This window comes from Carcharodon carcharias, chromosome 20, assembly GCF_017639515.1.
Source record: "Carcharodon carcharias isolate sCarCar2 chromosome 20, sCarCar2.pri, whole genome shotgun sequence".
NCBI classification, from domain to species: domain Eukaryota; kingdom Metazoa; phylum Chordata; class Chondrichthyes; order Lamniformes; family Lamnidae; genus Carcharodon; species Carcharodon carcharias.
In genome coordinates, this window is record NC_054486.1 from 64,746,111 (window position 1) to 64,764,219 (window position 18,109).

Consider the following 18,109-nt stretch of genomic DNA (forward strand, 5'->3'; position numbering starts at 1 on the left):
AAAAAGCAACTTTTTGCTGTGATTCTTTATCAGATCTAGGAAAAAAATTCTGGCGTTTTTCTTTGTCGGCATTTCTAGCTGTTAGTCCTTAGTTTCTTTACCTACAAAGAATAAAAAGAGAATGAGGTCCATTTTTTTTCGGCCGGCATTTGTTGCCCATCCCTAGTCGCCCTTTAGAAGGCAGTGGTAAGTTGCCATCTTGAACTGCTGTAGTCCATGTGGTATAGGTACATCCACAGTGCTGTTAGGGAGTTCCAGGATTTTGACCCAGCAACATTGAAGGAATGGCGATATATTTCCAAGTCAGGATGGTGAATGACTTGGAGGGGAACTTCCAGGTGGTGGTTTCCCCATCAATCTGCTGCCCTTGTCCTTCTAGTTGGTAGTGGCCTTGGACTTGGAAGGTGCTGTCGAAGGACCCTTGCTGAGTTTCTGCAGTACATCTTGTAGAGATGGTACACACTGCTGCCACTGTGCGTTGGTGGTGGAGGGAGTGAATGTTTGTGGATGGGGTGCCACTCAAGTGGGCTGCCTGGTCCTGGATGGTGTCAAGCTTCTTAAGTGTTGTTGGAGTTGCACTCATCCAATTAAGTGGAGAGTATTCCATCGCACTCCTGATTTGTGCCTTGTAGATGGTGGACAAGCTTTGGGGAGTTAGGAGGTGAGTTACCCGCCCAGGATTCCTAGCCTCTGACCTGCTCCTGTAGCCACAGTATTTATGTGGCTAGTCCAGTTCGGTTTTTGGTCAATAGTAACCCTCAGGATGTTGATAGTGGAGGATTGAGTGATGTAATGCCGTTGAATGTCTGGGGATGATGGTTAGATTCCCTCTTGTTGGAGATGGTGATTGCCTGGCACTTGTGTGGTGCGAATGTTACTTGCCATTTATCAGCCTAAGCCTGGATATTGTCCAGGTCTTCCTGGATATTGTCCAGGTCTTGCTGCAGTTGGACATGGACTGCTTCAGTATCTGAGGTGTTGTGGATGGTGCTGAACATTGTGCAAACATCCCCACTTTTGACCTTATGATGGAAGGGAGGTCAATGATGAAGCAGCTGAAGATAGTTTGGCCGAGGACACTACCCTGAGGAAGTACTGCAGTGATGTCCTGGAACTGAGATGATCAACCTCTAGCAACCACAACCATCTTTCTTTGTGCTAGGTATGACTCCAACCAGTGGAGTGTTTTTCCCCCAGTTGCCATTGACTCCAGTTTTGCTAGGGTTTCATGATGCCACCCTCAGCCAAATGCTGCCTTGACGTCGAGGCCTGTCACTCTCACCTCACCTCTGGAGTTCAGCTCTTTTGTACATGTTTGAACCAAGGCTGCAATGAGATCAGGAGCTGAGTGACCTGGCAGAACCCAAACTGGGCATCATTGAGCAGGTTATTGCTAAGCAAATGCCACTTAATAGCACTGCTGACCCTTCCATCACTTTTTATTGATGATCGAGAATAGACTGATGGGGTAGTAATTGGCTGGGTTGGATTTGCCCTTTTTTATGTACAAGTCATACCTGGCCGAGATGGATCATCCACTAAGCACTTCTGGCTGAAGATTGTTGCAAATGCTTCAGCTTTGTCTTTTGTGCTGGGCTGCCCCATCATTGAAGATGGGGATATTTGTGGGGCCTTCTCCTCCAGTGAGTTGTTTAATTGTCCACCACCATTCATGATTGGACGTGACAGGACTGCAGAGCTTAAATCAATCCATTAGTTGTGGAAACACTTAGCTATGTCAGTCGCTTGCTGATTATGCTCTTTGGCACATAAGTAGTCCTTGTAGCTTCACCAGGTAGGCTTCTTAATTTTAGGTATGTCTGGTGCTGCTCTTGGAATGCCCTTCTACACTCTTCATTGTACCAGGGTTGATCCCTGGTTTGGTGACAATGATAGAGTGGGAGATGCGCCAGGCCAAGAGGTTACAGATTGTGACTGAGTACAATTCTGCAATGGCCCACAACATCTCTTGGCTGCCAGATCTGTTCAAAATCTATCCCATTTAGCACAACGGTAGTGCCACACAACACAATGGATGGTATCCTCAGCATGAAGACAGGACTTTGTCTCCACAAGGAGTGTGGTGTGGTCACTCCTACTAATATTGTCATGGACATATGCATCTGCAGCAGGCAGGTTGGTGAGGATGAGGTCAAGTGTTTTTCCCTCTTGTTGGTCCCCTCACCCAGTCTAGCAGGTATATCCTTTAGGACTCGTCCAGCTCAGTCTGTAGTGGTGCTACCAAGCCACTCTCTTGGTGATGGACATCGAAGTCCCCCACCCAGGTTACGTTCTGCGTCCTTGCCACCATCAGTGCTTCCTCCAGTGGTGTTCAACATGGAGGAGTACTGATTCTTCAGCTGAGGGAGGGCGGTAAGTGGTAATCAGCAGGAGGTTTCCTTGCTCATGTTTGACCTAGAGTCATGAGACTTCTTTGTCTAGAGTCGATATTGAGGACTCCCAGGCAACTTCCTCCCGACTGTATACCACTGTGCCGCCACATCTGCTGGGTCTGTCCTGCTGGTGGAACAGGACAACCAGGGATGGTGATAGTGGTGTCTGGGACATCTGTAAGATATGATTCCATGAGTATGACTATGTTAGACTGTTGCTTGACTAGTCTTGTGGGACAGCTCTCAATTTTGGCACAGTCCCCATTTGTTAGTAAGGAGGACTTCTGCAGGGTCGACAGGTTTGCCGTTGTCATTTCTTGTGCCTGGGTCGATGCCGGGTGGCCTGTCCAGTTTCATTCCTTATTGACTTGTTTTTAGTGGTTTGATACAACTGAGTGGCTTGCTAGGCCATTTCAGGGGGCATATAAGAGTCAACCACAGTGCTGTGGGTCTGAGGTCACATGTAGGCTAGACCAGGTAAGGACAGCAGATTTCCTTACCAAAGGAGTTAGTGAACCAGATGGGTTTTTACGACAATCGACATGGTTTCGTGGTCATCTTTAGACTCGTAATCCCACCACAGCAGATGGAATTCAAGCCCGGGTCCCCAGAGCATTACCCTGGGTCTTTAGATTACCAGGTTAGTGACAATATCATCATGATCCTAAGGGATCTTGACATGGTGTATGTGGAGAGGATGTTTCCTCTTGTGGAAGAATCTAGAGCTAGGGGTCACTGTTTAAAAATAAGGGGTCGCCTATTTAAAACAGAGATGATATGAAATATTTTCACTCAAAGGGTCATGAGTCTTTGGAACTCTCTTCCTGAAAAGGTTGTGGAAGCAGAGCCTTTGAATATTTTTAAGGCAGAGGTGGATAAGCTCTTGGTTAGCAGGGGATGAAAGGTTATCAGGGGGTAGGTGGGATGCAGATTTCAGGTTACTTTCAGATCAGCCATGATCTTAGTAAATGGTGGAGCAGGCTCTAGGGGCTGAATGGCCTACTCCTGCTCCTTGTTCATATGTTCGTATGCCATTGCCTCCCCTCAATACTGTCCTTTTTGGTGCTACCAGCAAAGTCAAGTTTTTACCCCTGTATGTTGCTGATAACACTTAACTATACCATCATATTTTTATAATGTGTTTTTTTTTTATTTAAAATGGGGAGTCCTGACTAAGCTAGGGATAGCAATTAAATTATGTGTATTTAAGAATATATTTTAAAGAAACACTTAAACAGCATTTTGTCATCAAATTCATGGAATTTCAATTGCAGTATATGTAGATTTATCATAGATATATATCTATCAGTTCTGTGCAATGCAAGACAAGGTGAAGTGCAGTATGAATGTAAATAAAAATGGAAGTTGCTTCAATTCAAGCTGGGGAAATGGGTGGAAATTGTATATTGTTATGGATGGAGGGGAACTAATTTAAACAGCCCTGATTTCTCCTCTCACCACCCATCTATAAACAGAAAGGTGTTTTTGAGTTTTAATTTTCCCCCTTCGTAAGTGGCAGTGTATTTTCCCAACTCTTCAGTTATGGAGTCATCCAATCCTCTATTAATAACCCCATAGCAACTTGAGATAAGGTAAAATAAGAGAGTTAGTTTATTTTGCACACACTCTCACACACACTCTGTGGGAAAGGGCCTTTCCCGTGTTTTTTGTGTGAGTAAAATAAACTCACCCTCTTATTTTTCATTCTGGACTCACGTAAAATTGTATATCTTCACCTTATCTTGCATTACACAGAACTGATCGAGATATATCTATGATAAATCTACACATACTACAAGTGAAATTCCATCAATTTGATGACAAAATGCTTTCTAAGTATTTCTTTAAAATATTTTCTTAAATACACATAATTTAATTGCTATCTCCAGTTTAAAAACTACAGACAAAAATAAGAATTATCATTTCACCTGGGTCCAAAGTCCAGAATTGAAAGTCCAATGGCGTACTCATTCAGATAGGTTAACTGGCTGAAGCTGATACTGAGAGATCCACTTTTCCAGTAGCGCTGACTTACTTCCACGATGAGAGAATCACATAGAGGTGAGTTAGTCTGGTAGTAGACACTGGTACAGCAGTATATACATTCGAGTGGAACACAGTGTAGATGAGGGACAGGTAACTTAAAATGTGGGCAGAGATCTTTTTGCTACCTGTTAGAAGTTAAATGCTAGGCTGGCTGCTCGCCTCCGCAGGCCTTACCATTAACTTAAATGTTTAATTTTCTCACCAAAATAGCCAATTGTATACCTCTACTTCTAGTACCCAGAAGAAAAGAGACTCTGACCAGGCTTCTTTCCAAAAACTTAACAAGTTACAAGTACTGGTTAACACACAATTGTAATCAGGAAGTTTAACTATCAATCTCTTCCTAAAGAATTCCCCCAGCGCGCACTCAGACAAATAAAGGACAAGCAGTCATTTGGCAATACAGAACTTGAGTATTGCTGAAAAAAAGAGACATGTTTGAACTTTTTGTCTTGCATTCATCAGGATGCTTGCAAGAATGCAATCCAAGGGGGAAAATAACAATTTATACTGTATGTGAAGAGAGTGCTGATTGGTTGGCAACTGGCATTGCCATGCACCACTGATGGTGACTAACACTTAACTGGCACACATTGTTTTAAATTTAAATCAAGCAGCTTGACCCTGATTGGCCAAGGCATTGCCCTAAGGAATGAGTCAGCAAATGGATATCAATTATTTTGTTTAACTGAAACAGGCATCCAGGGGTATGGGGAGAGCATGAGGATATGGCGTTGAGATAGAGGATTAGCCATGATCATTTTGAATGGCGGAGCAAGCTTGAAGGGTCAAATGACCTACTCCTATTTTCTATGTTCCTATGTCTATGTTTCTATTAGACAGTAACTAGGATTTGGGCTGGACTGATGCTGATTTGTGGGGGGTTTATCTGCTTTCTATGCTGTCTCTAGTCCCTATGATGCAACAGCAGCAGTGATATAACCATTGATCCCTTTAGTACCTAGTATCAACAAATCTGGATTCTCATTTAGATCTCTCTAATATTGCCATATAGGATGCATCTATTTTGTCCATGATAACGTCGTTAAGAATATTACAATTTTTATTCAAAATTCCTGGTAGGCAGTAATTAATGCATGAAGATGTGTAACCTCATTGTTAATTCTGCAAAGCTTTTGTTTGGATGGTATTTTAGGTCTCATTTAAGACTGGTTGGAGGGCTAGACCAATGGGAATGAAGTGGTGATGAGATGGGGCTGGATTTAGTGGAGCGACTGATCCCTAACTCCCCAGCCGTTAATTGGCTTGAGCCGGCTGGGACTTTTGCCGCTCAGCAACAGGATGTCCCCTACCGGCAGTGCCTCAGTACCGACAGCTGTATGGAAGCTGCAGCCACTGCTGGTACTGCAGCAAGACCCACAGGAAGACGAGCTGCACTGGAGCTAGGACCAGAGCTAAGTATGGGGGTCTTTCTGTGGTCAGGCTGCTAGGCTGGTAGGGGGTGGCTGGCCATGGTAGAAATACTTGGGGCAGAGAGGAACTTGGGGGAGGTCACACCTTGGGGGAGAGTGCTCCAATAAGTCTAGTGGGCCTGTTAAAGAAGGACCCCCCCCCCACCCCAACCACCCACCACCACCACCACCACCACCACCACCACCACCACAATATCTACCACCAGCCCGTGCAGATAAAGCTGATGGGCTGGGCACTTGGATGAACCTCTCCTGCAGCTGGTTAAATCCCAGCAGCAATGGGATGAGGCCCTTAAGTGGGCATAAATTGGCCACTTAAGAGCATCACTAAGCCCACAGGCAGATGAGACACCTGATGCCCTCCCCACTGGTAAAATTGGGGCAAGGATAGGGGCAGTGTGTAGGCAGCAGGCAAGGCCCCCACTGGATTTTACAAGTCTTCAGACCCACTGGCGGGAGAGCATTAAATGAAGAAAAATTGAGAAAGGGATTCATCCTAGGATCCTGACAAAAATAAAGCTTGAGAATTGTAAGTTCACGGATTTTATAGCTTTTTGCTCAATTTTCAGAACTCCCAATTTGGATGTTTAAAAATGGGTTCCCTGTGCAGTTCATTGTTCATATTTATGAAATATGGTCACAGTGGCTTCAAAATGCATCAACTGATTTTAACATTGAAGTGTTCATCACAATTTTAATTAAAGAAGCATGCCTGACCCCGTGAATCCAGCTTCCACAGCTTAAACCTAACGAGTAGCATTCTCACTGCATCCTTTTGAATTTCTTCTTAAAAGTTAGTGTGTAGGAATTACCAATCTAACTGGAAGAAAATAGGGGTGCAGATTTGAAGGTTTGTATATCCAATGTTGAAGGAGGGGGATCAAAATGCAATATTTTTTAACACTGAGGTGAGTCTTTGCTTGCGATATGACTAATGATTATCCTGGTATAGGATGCAACCTGGTACGAGAGTACTCTCTTTTCCATCTTGAAAATTCATATTACATCAGCTGTATGTTATACTCTTTTGTATATATGGTTACTAGAAGTTAATGAAATGGAATATCAGATGGTATGGGCAGCCAATGCACTGCCACCCATGATGAACTTCTGTAACTTTCTTACTTTTTGCTGTTAAACAAACTATGTGCATGCATGTTTGCACTCAAGCAACTGACTTTGTAACCACAGTATTTAAAAAAAAATTTAACCAAGCTCTGTTTAAAATGATATCCTATCAGACAGAATTGTTTAATTGGGAAGAAAATATTACAAGCAGCAACATTTTATTCTAAAAATATTTTTTTTTTGTTGGAGAAGAAACTCATGTATTTAATGCAGAATTCAGGCTTTCATTTTTCTTTGGAGTTTTTATACCTGTTCACACTTGAAGCTCATTACACAAACAATAATCTAACCTGAACATATGTTCATTAGTCTCATTTCGATCAGGCTGCAAATTGTACACTCTGTACTGCTGTAATAGTTCCAGTTGAGCAACTGATAACCAGGGCAAGTAATTTTGAATGCTGTAACTAATTGGTCATTGTTTAGTTCAACATCTCATATAGAATCTTCTAGTGTTCTGGTGGTGGTCTTTTCTGTTCATTTAATTAGGACAAAAGTAGAAATAACACCTGTGTATCAATTTACTACTAAGCTAGTGTATTATTAAACTTGCATTTGGAATCTATTGGATTGTGAAAGTCTTTTGAAGTGGTTACGCACTGATCTTTTGAATCTAGTTATAATTCAATTATAAATTTGCATTTTACATGACATTGTGAAATTCATAGAATTATAAAATGGTTACAGCATAGAAGGGGGTGATTTGACCCATCATGTCCGTGCTGGCTATCTGCAAGAGCAACTCCGCTGGTGCCACTCAACCCTCCACCCAGCCTTTCCTTGTAGCCCTGCAAATATTTTCCCACCAGGCGCTTATCCAATTTCTTTTTGAAAACCATGACTGAATCTACCTGCTTGACTGGTTGTATATATCTTTCCAGAATTATCCAGATGTATATAAGTATAGAATTACATGTGTATTTATCATGTGGCTATGATATTTTTTAATGCAGCTTTACGTATGCTATAGTGAAAGCTAGGCAGTTCATTATATGTTTTTATATTTTTCTTCAGATTGTGAAAGGCCTTCAGCAGGAGTTAAATCGATTATATGCGCTTTTCTGTTCTCGGAACCCAGATTTTGAAATCCATGGCGGGAAGGTTTCGATAGTAGCCCACTCGCTAGGCTGTGTCATCACGTATGATATTATGACTGGATGGTATCCAGTGCGATTTTATGATAAATTGGTACAGGAGGAAGAAGAGATGACAGAGAATTCCATGAGTTTTGAGGAGCGCGAACTTCTGGATGATATTCTCAAGACTAAACAGCGGTAAGGATTTATACATTGTGTAAAATTAAAATCATGGTGCCTAGCCTCTTTTTTTTATCAAACTTAGGTGTATAAAGTTACTAAGCTTGCTTGAATTGTAATACAGATGAGTCAATTCAGATTTTTGGCCATGACAATTTTGAACTTTTGGTTTATGTTACATAATGCAAGAAAAGGGCTGTCTGTTTCCTTAATTAGAATGTAGCTAAGATGATCAGATTTCCTAAAAGCATGTACATTTAGACTGTGGAAGGGAGAAAAAAAACTCTAGAACTCACTGTACCCCTGTCAGGTGCATTTTTTTTTTTGTTGGCTTCTAACAGCAATTGGTTTCTTCTGACCACGAAGAGCTGAGAAAACATTTGATCATTAAAGGCAGAATGCATACACATAAAGGCTGTAATGCCTGGGTGGTGGTTTTGCAAATAAAACAAATAACTTAAAAGCAGCCTTAGTGTGACTTAGGCTGATGAAAAGATGAATTTGAGATCAACTGCTCAGATAATCCTCCCAGTTTTGGTATCTGCCATCATGGCATTTTCCTGTCCTTTGTCTATTGGCACCTACACAGTACAGAATAAAGTGTTTCATTTTCCCCTAACTATTGGAAGAAGAAGCATTTCTGTAGTTCTATTCATGATCTCTGACATCAGGCAAGCCTTGACAACCAATGAAGTACCTTTGAAGCGTAGGATATACAGTAGCCATTTTGCACATGGCAATCTTCCAGAAAGAGCATGGAAGGAAGAGACTAGATCATCTCTTTCTGGAGGGTGGCTGAGGGATAAATATCAGCCCTCTCCCTCACCATGCTCCTCTTCTAAGAATAGTGCAGTCTGATCTTTCACATCCACCTGAGATGGCAGATGGGGCCCGGTTTAACATCTCATCAGAAAGACAGCACCTCTGACAGTGCAGCATTTCTTCAGTACTACACTGGAATGGCAGACAAGATTATATGCTGAAGTTTCTGAAGTAGGACTGGAACCCACAATCATCTGATTTAGAGCTGAGAGTACTACAATTTAGCCACAGATTTGGCTTCTGCATTCTCCCCAGAAATGGGGCCTGTAGTAATCTGATATGTAATATACATTTAAGACAAGTATTGTAATGTAAGATCACATGATCTTAATAGTCAATAGCAGAGTAGTGTGGGCTACCTCTTTGGAAGAATCTTGAGTAGTCATTGATGAGTGAAGACAGTTTTATGTTGTGAGCACACAAGTGTAGCTGCTGAGTTTAGTTTGTAAATAAACAGCATGTGTTTATTCTAACAACGATCTACTGATGTTCTCTGTCTCTGTACCAACTTGGTCACCCTGATGTAAGTGTGCAACCTGGATCTTTTAGCCCCAACAAACCTAAGGGCACCGGATCCAACAATGCCATCAATAGAAATAGTAAAGGATTTTATAAAAGTAAAATACTAGTTGCTAAAAAGGTAGAACCAGCTAGAAACAAAGGAAATCTTTCATGGATGTTGAAGGAATGGCGTAGATACTAGATGAGCACTTTATCTTGTTTTTCACAGAAGAATGAAAGGACCCAACAGGAGAAGATGAAGAAATTAGATAAAATAACTAGTCAAGATATTAGGATTTAAATGAATTGTGGCGCTCTGTGGAAAGGCACTAGGACTTGATGGCATGCATACTGGAACGTTGAGGAATATCAGAGGAAAAAATAACTGAGACTTTGACTGGAGTCTTCCAAATATCCTAGGATATGGAAATTATATCCACCAAAAGGTTGGTGAATTGCCAAGTATTAGCTTGATTCAAGAAGTGAGACAGCATAAATCAGGTAATGATATACTAGTCAGTTTAACATCGTACTGGGTCCATAATATGGAATAAAATTAAAACCCAAATAGAAAGACACAGATTAATTAAAGGTAGCCAACATGAATTTTTAAAAGACAAGTGTTGTCGAATAAATTTAATTGACTTCTTTGAGAAGATAACTATTGATAAAAGAAATGTAGTATTAATTTTCAAAACAGCATTTAATGACAAATCGGGGTTACAATATTGAAGGGAATGTGGCAACATTAATGGAAAGTTGGTTAAAGGACAGAAAGCAGAGAGGAGTAGTGGTTAATGGATGTTTTTCAGGCTAGAATATATGAAGTGCTGACTCCAAAGGCAGTATTGTAATCATAGCTTTTCTTAACGTACACATGTACTGGAGTAGGGCATGGAGAACATGGTATCAAAAGACTGGATTTTCGTGTTTTAGACTTTTCCCGAGCCCGCGATCCTGTCTGCATCGTGGAAACGCCCGCCCTATTTTTATGCCATAGAAGCGGGCATGGGCTGGGACCATGCCTGCTTTCTGCAGAGGTGCCAAACCCAAAAAGGCAACAAAGACTGGTGGATGGCTAGGCCACAGGGTAAAAGGTCTGCCTCCATTTACTGAGACAGAAACCAAGCTGTATTCATGGTTGTTAGACCCTCTAGCCCTCACGCTCCCATTCATCATCCATGCCATCATGCACCCTCCATGCCCACTCACCCAGTATCCACTGGGTACAGAATTCATGAGCATTATAATAACATTGGAATGTCTTTGAAATGCTCATGAAATATATAACTAAAATCAAACAACATGCCATTTGAAAAAATTACCCATTACAATCTCAAAACTGGCAGTCAAACACATTGAAAGTCCCATTGAAGAAACGTTCAATCCTGCCCAAATAAACACACAGGCATTGAAAAACAACTTCAGAGAAAGATCAAGTTATTACAAGGTAATAAAACTTTCACTGCAACAAAGCCTGTAATTCACTTTGCTACTGTGTAACAAACCCCCAGGACTGAATGCATTAGTCAGTCTTGGAGCTCGGCCAAGCATTGATAATGAGTCTGTCTGGCAAAATACATGTCTGGCCACCTATTCAGACTACATATATTGGTACAGTTGCCAGATAACCTCATTATGGAAGCTTAGCTGAGCTCTGAGAATGACTAATGCATTCAGATCTGTGGGTGGCTATTTACAAGGTTGCAAAGGAGACTGTTCGCTTTGTTTCATAGTTTTTTTTATCTTGTAATAACTCGAACATTGTAGTGTTTTTTCAATGTCTGTTCGTTTATTTGGACAGGATTAAAGGTTTCTTCATTGGAACTTTCACTGGCTGTGTGTATTTGACAGTTTTATCAGAAGGTAAGAGGGGGGATTTTTTCAAAGGGAATATTGAATGCCTAATTTTTTTTGGGGGGCTCCAACTCCAGACTAGGATTTGCCCCCATGAGTCCTCTGAAGAGCCGTGAGCCACATCTCATGCAGAAGCTGGCTCAACACCATAAAAATTGCAGGGGGTCTGAAATACCCAATCGCTCAATGGGAAGGAATGCTGCGTGCCGACTTGCTACTCATACCCTTTCCTGTGCCAACTAAAGTTCAAGGAAACTAAAGTGGGGGCAGGGATCCCTGAGTCGTGTCCCATCCACCATTCCTTCTGACTCCGTTCTGACATGGACGGAGGCATGAGAATCCAGGTTAAATTTGCAGATATAGACAGCATGGTTAACTGTGAAGGAAAGTGTGTAACTTCAGGAGGGTGTAGACAGGTTAGTTGATTGGGCAAATAAATGATTGGATGAAATTTAATGCAGAATTTTTTTGTGGGGCTACTTATTTGATCGGGGGTGGGAATAGGGAGTCAATATACTCTAAACAGTAACATTTTTAAAGGTATAGCAAAGCAGTGAGACTTGCAGTTCAGATGCACAAATATTTAAAAATTGAAAGACATGTAAATAAAGCTGTCAAAAAGCCAAACTTGTGCGGTCTGAAATGTTTTATAAATGGGGCTTGGTGTACTGAAGCAAAGAAAAGATATTAACCTATAGGCAAAGTTAGAATATTGTGTCCAGTATTGGGTATGTTATTCTAGGAAGCTTGTCAAGGCCTTGAAGATAATGCAGAATCTATTTTAAAGTTACACCAGGGGAGAGCAGCTTAGCCACTGAGCAACTGGACTAGACGAACCGAGGCTCTTTTTATTAAAAAAAAGTAAGAGATCTGAAGCAGATTTTTTAAATATGGGTGATATCAATAAGGCAAATTGTGGAAAAACTTTTTCCACTGACCAGTTAGTTAGTAACTAGAGCACATAAATTGAGGATCATCAAAAGAGTGAATGGAGAGTGGTGACGGGGAGTGATTAGAAATATTTTGACGCTAGAGCTTGTTTAGACATAGAATGCCCTACCAGGAGCAGGAATGAAGGTAAAAAAGCTTTTAAAACAGATGTGGATAAATATTTCTACAACTGCTCTGCACAAAAGATGATGATGTGGTTGTCAAGTCCAATCATCTCAGCCGTAGGATATCATGACAGAAGTTCCTCAGCGTAGTGTCATAGACCCAACCATCTTCAGCTGCTTCACCAATGACCTTCCCTCCCTCATAAACTCAAAGTGGGAATATTTGCTGATGCTTGCACACTCTTCAGTACCATTTGCAACTTCTCAGATGCTGAAGCAGTCCGTGCCCATGTGCAGCAGGACCTTGTCATAAGTGACAAGTAACACAAGTACCAAACAATGACCACCTCTAACCATCTCCCCTTGATATTGAACAGCATTGCTAATTCTCTGCCATTAACAGTCTTGGTGTTGAGAACCTTAACTGGACCAACCATATAAATACCGTGGCTACAAGAATAATTCAGAGGCTGGATATTATGCAGCAAATAACTCACTTCCTCACTCTCCAAAGATTTTCCATTATCTACGAGGCACAGTCTGGAAGGTGATGAAATATTTTCTAATTACCTAGATGAAGATAGCGTCAGCAGCACTCAAGAGCCATTATACCATCCAGGAAAACAGCTTGCTTGTTCAGCACCACATCCACCACCTTGAAAGTTCACTCCCTTTGCCACTGACACACAGTGACAGCAGTATGTACCATCCACAAGATGCACTGCATCAGCTCGGGAAGTTCCCTTCAATAGCACCATCCAAACCTGCGATCTGTACTGCCAAGAAAGACAAGGGCAGCGGATGTATGGGAACGTGACCACCTGCAAGTTTCCCTTTCGGCCACATACCGTTATGACTCGGGACTATATTGCTGTTCCCTCACTTGTTAGGTCAAAAACCTGGAACTCCCTTCCCAAAAGCACTGTATTACATGTAAAACAGATGAGTTAAGGGTGAGGATGGACATGTGGAATTGTGATATAGTAGCCATCACTGAGACGTGGTTGAGGATAGGGCAGGATTGGCAGCTCAACATTCCGAGATATAGGATCTTCAGGCGAGACAGGGGAGAGGGTAAAAGAGGAGGAAGCATTGCATTATTAGTTAAGGAGTCAGTTAGTGCAGTAAGGAGAGATGATATCTTGGAGGGGGCATCGAATGAAGCTTTGTGGGTAGAGTTTAGGAATAAAAAGGGGCAACCATATTAATGGGTGTTTATTATAGACACCCCAGATGGTCAGAGGGAAATTGAGGAGCAAGTATGTGCACAACTTGTGGAGGTGTGTAAAAACAATAACAATAGGGAATTATATGGTGATTTCAACTTTCCCAACATTAATTGGAATAGACATAGTGTTAAGGGCTTGGATGGAGTGGATTTCTTGACATGTGTACAGGAGAACTTTTTAGGTCAATGTGTAGAGGGTCCAACAAGGGACGGTGCATTGCTGGACCTAATTCTGGGGAATGAAGCTGGACAGGTGGCTGAGGTGGTGGTGGGCGAGCATTTTAGCAATAGTGACCACAACATGGTACAGTTTAAGTTTGTTCTGGACAAAGAAGTCGACAAGTTGCAAAAAAATGTTTTGGATTGGGGTAGAGTGGATTTTAGTAAAACAAGGTAGGATCTGGCCAAGGTAGACTGGGAACAGTTACTTGTGGGGAAATCTACAGAGGAACAGTGGGGGGTGCTCAGAAAGGAAATGGGGAGGGTACAGGCTCAACATGTTCCCTCTAGGGTGATAGGAAGGAGTAACAAGCCCAGAGAACCATGGATGACCAGAAATATTCAGGTTACGATGAGAAGGAAAAGTGAGGCTTTTAGCAGGTACAAGGGAAGCAAATCAGCAGAGGCATTAGTGGAGTACAGACAGTGCAGGGTGGAGCTTAAGAAAGCAATTAGGAGAGCAAAGAGGGGATATGAGAAAGCTCTGGCTGGTAAAAGTAGGGAAAATCCCAAGATATTTTATAAGTATATCAATGGGAAGAGGATAACCAAGGAAAGAATAGGGCCCATAAGGGACCAAGGGGGTAATCTATGGGTGGAGCCAGAGGACATCGCTAGAGTGTTGAATGAATACTTTACGTCCGTCTTCACCCAAGAGAATGAGGATGAAGGTATCGAACTCAGGGAGAGAGACTGCGAGGTTCTTAAGCAAATTTATACAGGGAGTGACAAGGTATTGGAGGTGTTGGCAGGTTTAAAAGTGGACAGATCTCCAGGTCCGGATGATTTGTGTCCCAGACTGCTGAGGGAGGCAAAGGAGGAGATCGCAGGGGCTCTGACCCAAACTTTTAATTCTTCTCTGGCCACGGGGTAGGTGCCAGAGAACTGGAGAACAGCTAATGTGGCTCCGCTATTTAAGAAGGGTTGTAGAGATAAGCCAGGGAACTACAGGCCAGTGAGTCTCACGTCAGTGGTAGGGAAACTATTGGAGAAAGTTCTGAAGGAGAGTATCTATCTCCATTTGGAGAGGCAAGGTTTGATCAGGGCTAGTCAGCATGGCTTTGTCAGAGGAAGGTCAGGCCTAACAAATTTGATTGAATTTTTTGAGGAGGTGACCAGGTGTGTAGATGAGGGTAGTGCAGTTGATGTAGTTTATGTGGACTTCAGCAAAGGTTTTGACAAGGTCCCACATGGGAGACTTATAAAGAAGGCAAATGCACATGGGATACAGGGTAATTTGATAATGTGGATTCAAAATTGGCTTAGTTGTAGGAGGCAGAGGGTGATGACAAAAGGATGCTTTAGTGACTGGAAGCCAGTGTCCAGTGGCATGCCGCAGGGATCTTTGCTCGGTCCCCTATTATTTGTCATTTGTATAAACGACATAGATGACTATGTGAGGGGTCGGATTAGTAAATTTGCGGATTACACAAAGATTGGCCGGGTGGTTAACAGTGAGGTTGAGTGTCTTGGGCTACAAGAAGATATAGATGGGACGGTCAAATGGGCAGATAAGTGGCAGATGGAATTTAACCCTGAAAAGTGTGAGTTGATACACTTTGGAAGGCATAATTTGACAAGCAAGTATTCAATGAACGGCATGGCACTAGGAAGTTCTGTGAAACAAAGGGACCTTGGCCTGTGTGTCCATAGATCTCTGAAGGCAGAGGGGCACATTAGTGGGGTGGTGAAAAAGGCATATGGGGCACTTTCCTTTATCAATCGAGGCATACACACAAAAGTAGGGAGGTCATGTTGGCGTTGTATAGAACCTTAGTGAGGCCACAGCTGGAGTACTGTGTGCAGTTCTGGTCGCCACATTATAGGAAGGATGTGATTGCACTGGAGGGGGTGCAGAGGAGGTTCACCAGGATGTTGCCTGGGATGAAACATTTAAGTTATGAAGAGAGGTTGGATAGACTTGGGTTGTTTTCATTGGAGCAGAGAAGACTGAGGGGCAACCTGATCGGGGTGTACAAGATTATGAGGGGCATGGACAGGGTGGATAGGGAGCAGCTGTTCCCCTTAGTTGAAGGGTCAGTCACATGGGGACATAAGTTCAAGGTGAGGGCAGGAGGTTTAGGGGGGATGTGAGGAAAAACGTTTTTACCCAGAGGGTGGTGACGGTCTGGAATGCACTGCCTGTGGGGGTGGTGGTGGAGGGTTGCCTCACATCCTTTAAAAAGTACCTGGATGAGCCCTTGGCATGTCATAACATTCAAGGCTATGGGGGGAGCAAAAAGACAAGTGGATGTTGTAGGGGATTCTATAATTAGGGGAATTGATAGCTTCCTTTGTAAGCAGGATCGAGAGTCCCGCATGGTATGTTGCCTGCCCGGTGCCGGGGTGAGAGACATCTCTGACCGGCTTGAAAGGATATTGGAGAGGGAGGGGGAGGATCCAGTTGTTGTGGTCCACGTCGGGACAAATAACATTGGTAAGACTAGGAAAGAGGACCTGTTTGGGGATTATCAGGAACTAGGAACTCAATTAAAGAACAGGTCCTCAAGGGTTATAATCTCCAGATTACTACCCGAGCCACGTGCAAATTGGCATAGGGATGCGAGAATATGGGAAGTAAACACGTGGCTAAAGGAGTGGTGCGGGAAAGAGGGGTTCCATTTCATGGGGCACTGGCATCAGTATTGGGACAGAAGGGATCTGTACCGTTGGGACGGTCTCCACCTGAACCGATCTGGGACCAGTGTTCTAGCGAAAAGGGTAAATAGGGTGGTCAATAGGACTTTAAACTAGAAAATGGGGGTGGGGGGAGGGGAGGGTAAAACTCCAAGAAGTATCACTAATGGGAAACAAAGCAGCAGGTTAGCGTGTGGGGGGGGGGGGTAGTGGATTCAACTTCATGGAAAATTATAAAAAAAAACTGAAGAAAGGAGAGCCCAGGAGAGGCTATTAAAGTCCCCAGAACACAAAATAGGACAGAGTGTTTGGAAAGGGCTAGGAATCTAACTTCAAGCACATCAGATAAAGGGACGACAATGAGAAAGGGACGGGAAATACAGGACTGAAGGTGTTGTATCTGAATGCAGGCAATATATGAAATAAGGTAAATGAGCTTGTGGCGCAGATTGAAATTGGCAGGTATGATGTGGTGGGCATCACGAAGTCATGGCTGCAAGGGTATCAGGACTGGGAGCTAAATATCCAAGGATAAATATCCTATCGAAAAGATAGGCAGGTTGGCAGAGGGGGTGGGATTGCTTTGTTATTAAGAAATGAAATTAAATCGATAGCAAGAAATGACGTAGGATCAGATGATGTAGAATCTGTGTGGTAGAGTTGAGGAGCCGCAAAGGTTAAAAAAAACCATAATGGGAGTTTTGTACAGTAGTCAGGATGTGGGGCACAAGATACACCAGGAGATGAAAAAGGCATGTAAGAAAGGCAAGGTTACAGTGATCATGGGGGATTTCAATATGCAGGTAGACTGGGAAAATCAGTTGGTAGTGGATCCCAAGAAAGGGAATTTGTAGAATGTCTCCGAGCTGGCTTTTTGGAGCAGCTTGTGGTGGAGCCCACTAGGGGACAGGCAATTCTAGATTTAGTGATGTGTAATGAGGCAGATTTGATAAGGGAGCTTAAGGTGAAGGAACCCTTAGGAGGAAGTGACCATAATATGATAGAATTCACCCTGCAATTTGAGAGGAAAAAGCTGGAATCAGATGTAACGGTATTACAGTTGAATAAAGGTAACTACAGAGTCATAAGGGAGGAGCTGGCCAGAACTGACTGGGAGATGAGCCTAGCAGGAAAGACAGTGGAACAGCAATGGCAGGAGTTTCTGGGAGTAATTTGGGAGACACAGCAAAAATTCATCTCTAGAAAGAAGAAGCATACTAAAGGGAGGACAAGGAAACCATGGCTGACAAGGGAAGTCAGGGACAGCATAAAAGCTAAAGAGAAAGCATACAATGCGGTGAAGAGCAGTGGGAAACCAGGGGATTGGGAAGCCTACAAAGACCAACAGAGGACAACTAAAAAAGAAATAAGGAGGGAGAAGATTAAATATGAGGGTAAACTAGCCAGTAATATAAAAGAAGATTGCAAGAGTTTTTTTAGATATATAAAGGGTAAGAGAGAGGCAAAAGTGGATATTGGGCCGCTGGAAAATGACGTTGGAAAAGTAGTAGTGGGGAACAAAGAAATGGTGGAG

The 18,109-nt window shown here is 42.7% G+C and overlaps 1 protein-coding gene across 7 annotated transcripts in view; it reads left to right on the top strand.

Annotated features, from left to right (window-relative positions):
* ddhd1b (DDHD domain containing 1b) overlaps window positions 1-18,109 on the top strand; it is an 87,425-nt gene that overhangs the window by 49,860 nt on the left and 19,456 nt on the right. For all 7 annotated transcript variants that reach the window (XR_005946203.1, XM_041213795.1, XM_041213796.1 and 4 more), the window contains one exon: window positions 8,015-8,274. Coding sequence is in view for 6 of the 7 variants with exons in the window: in XM_041213795.1 (XP_041069729.1) it covers window positions 8,015-8,274 (260 nt within the window). In the remaining variant the exon portion in view is untranslated. The remainder of the gene's footprint in view (window positions 1-8,014; window positions 8,275-18,109) is intronic.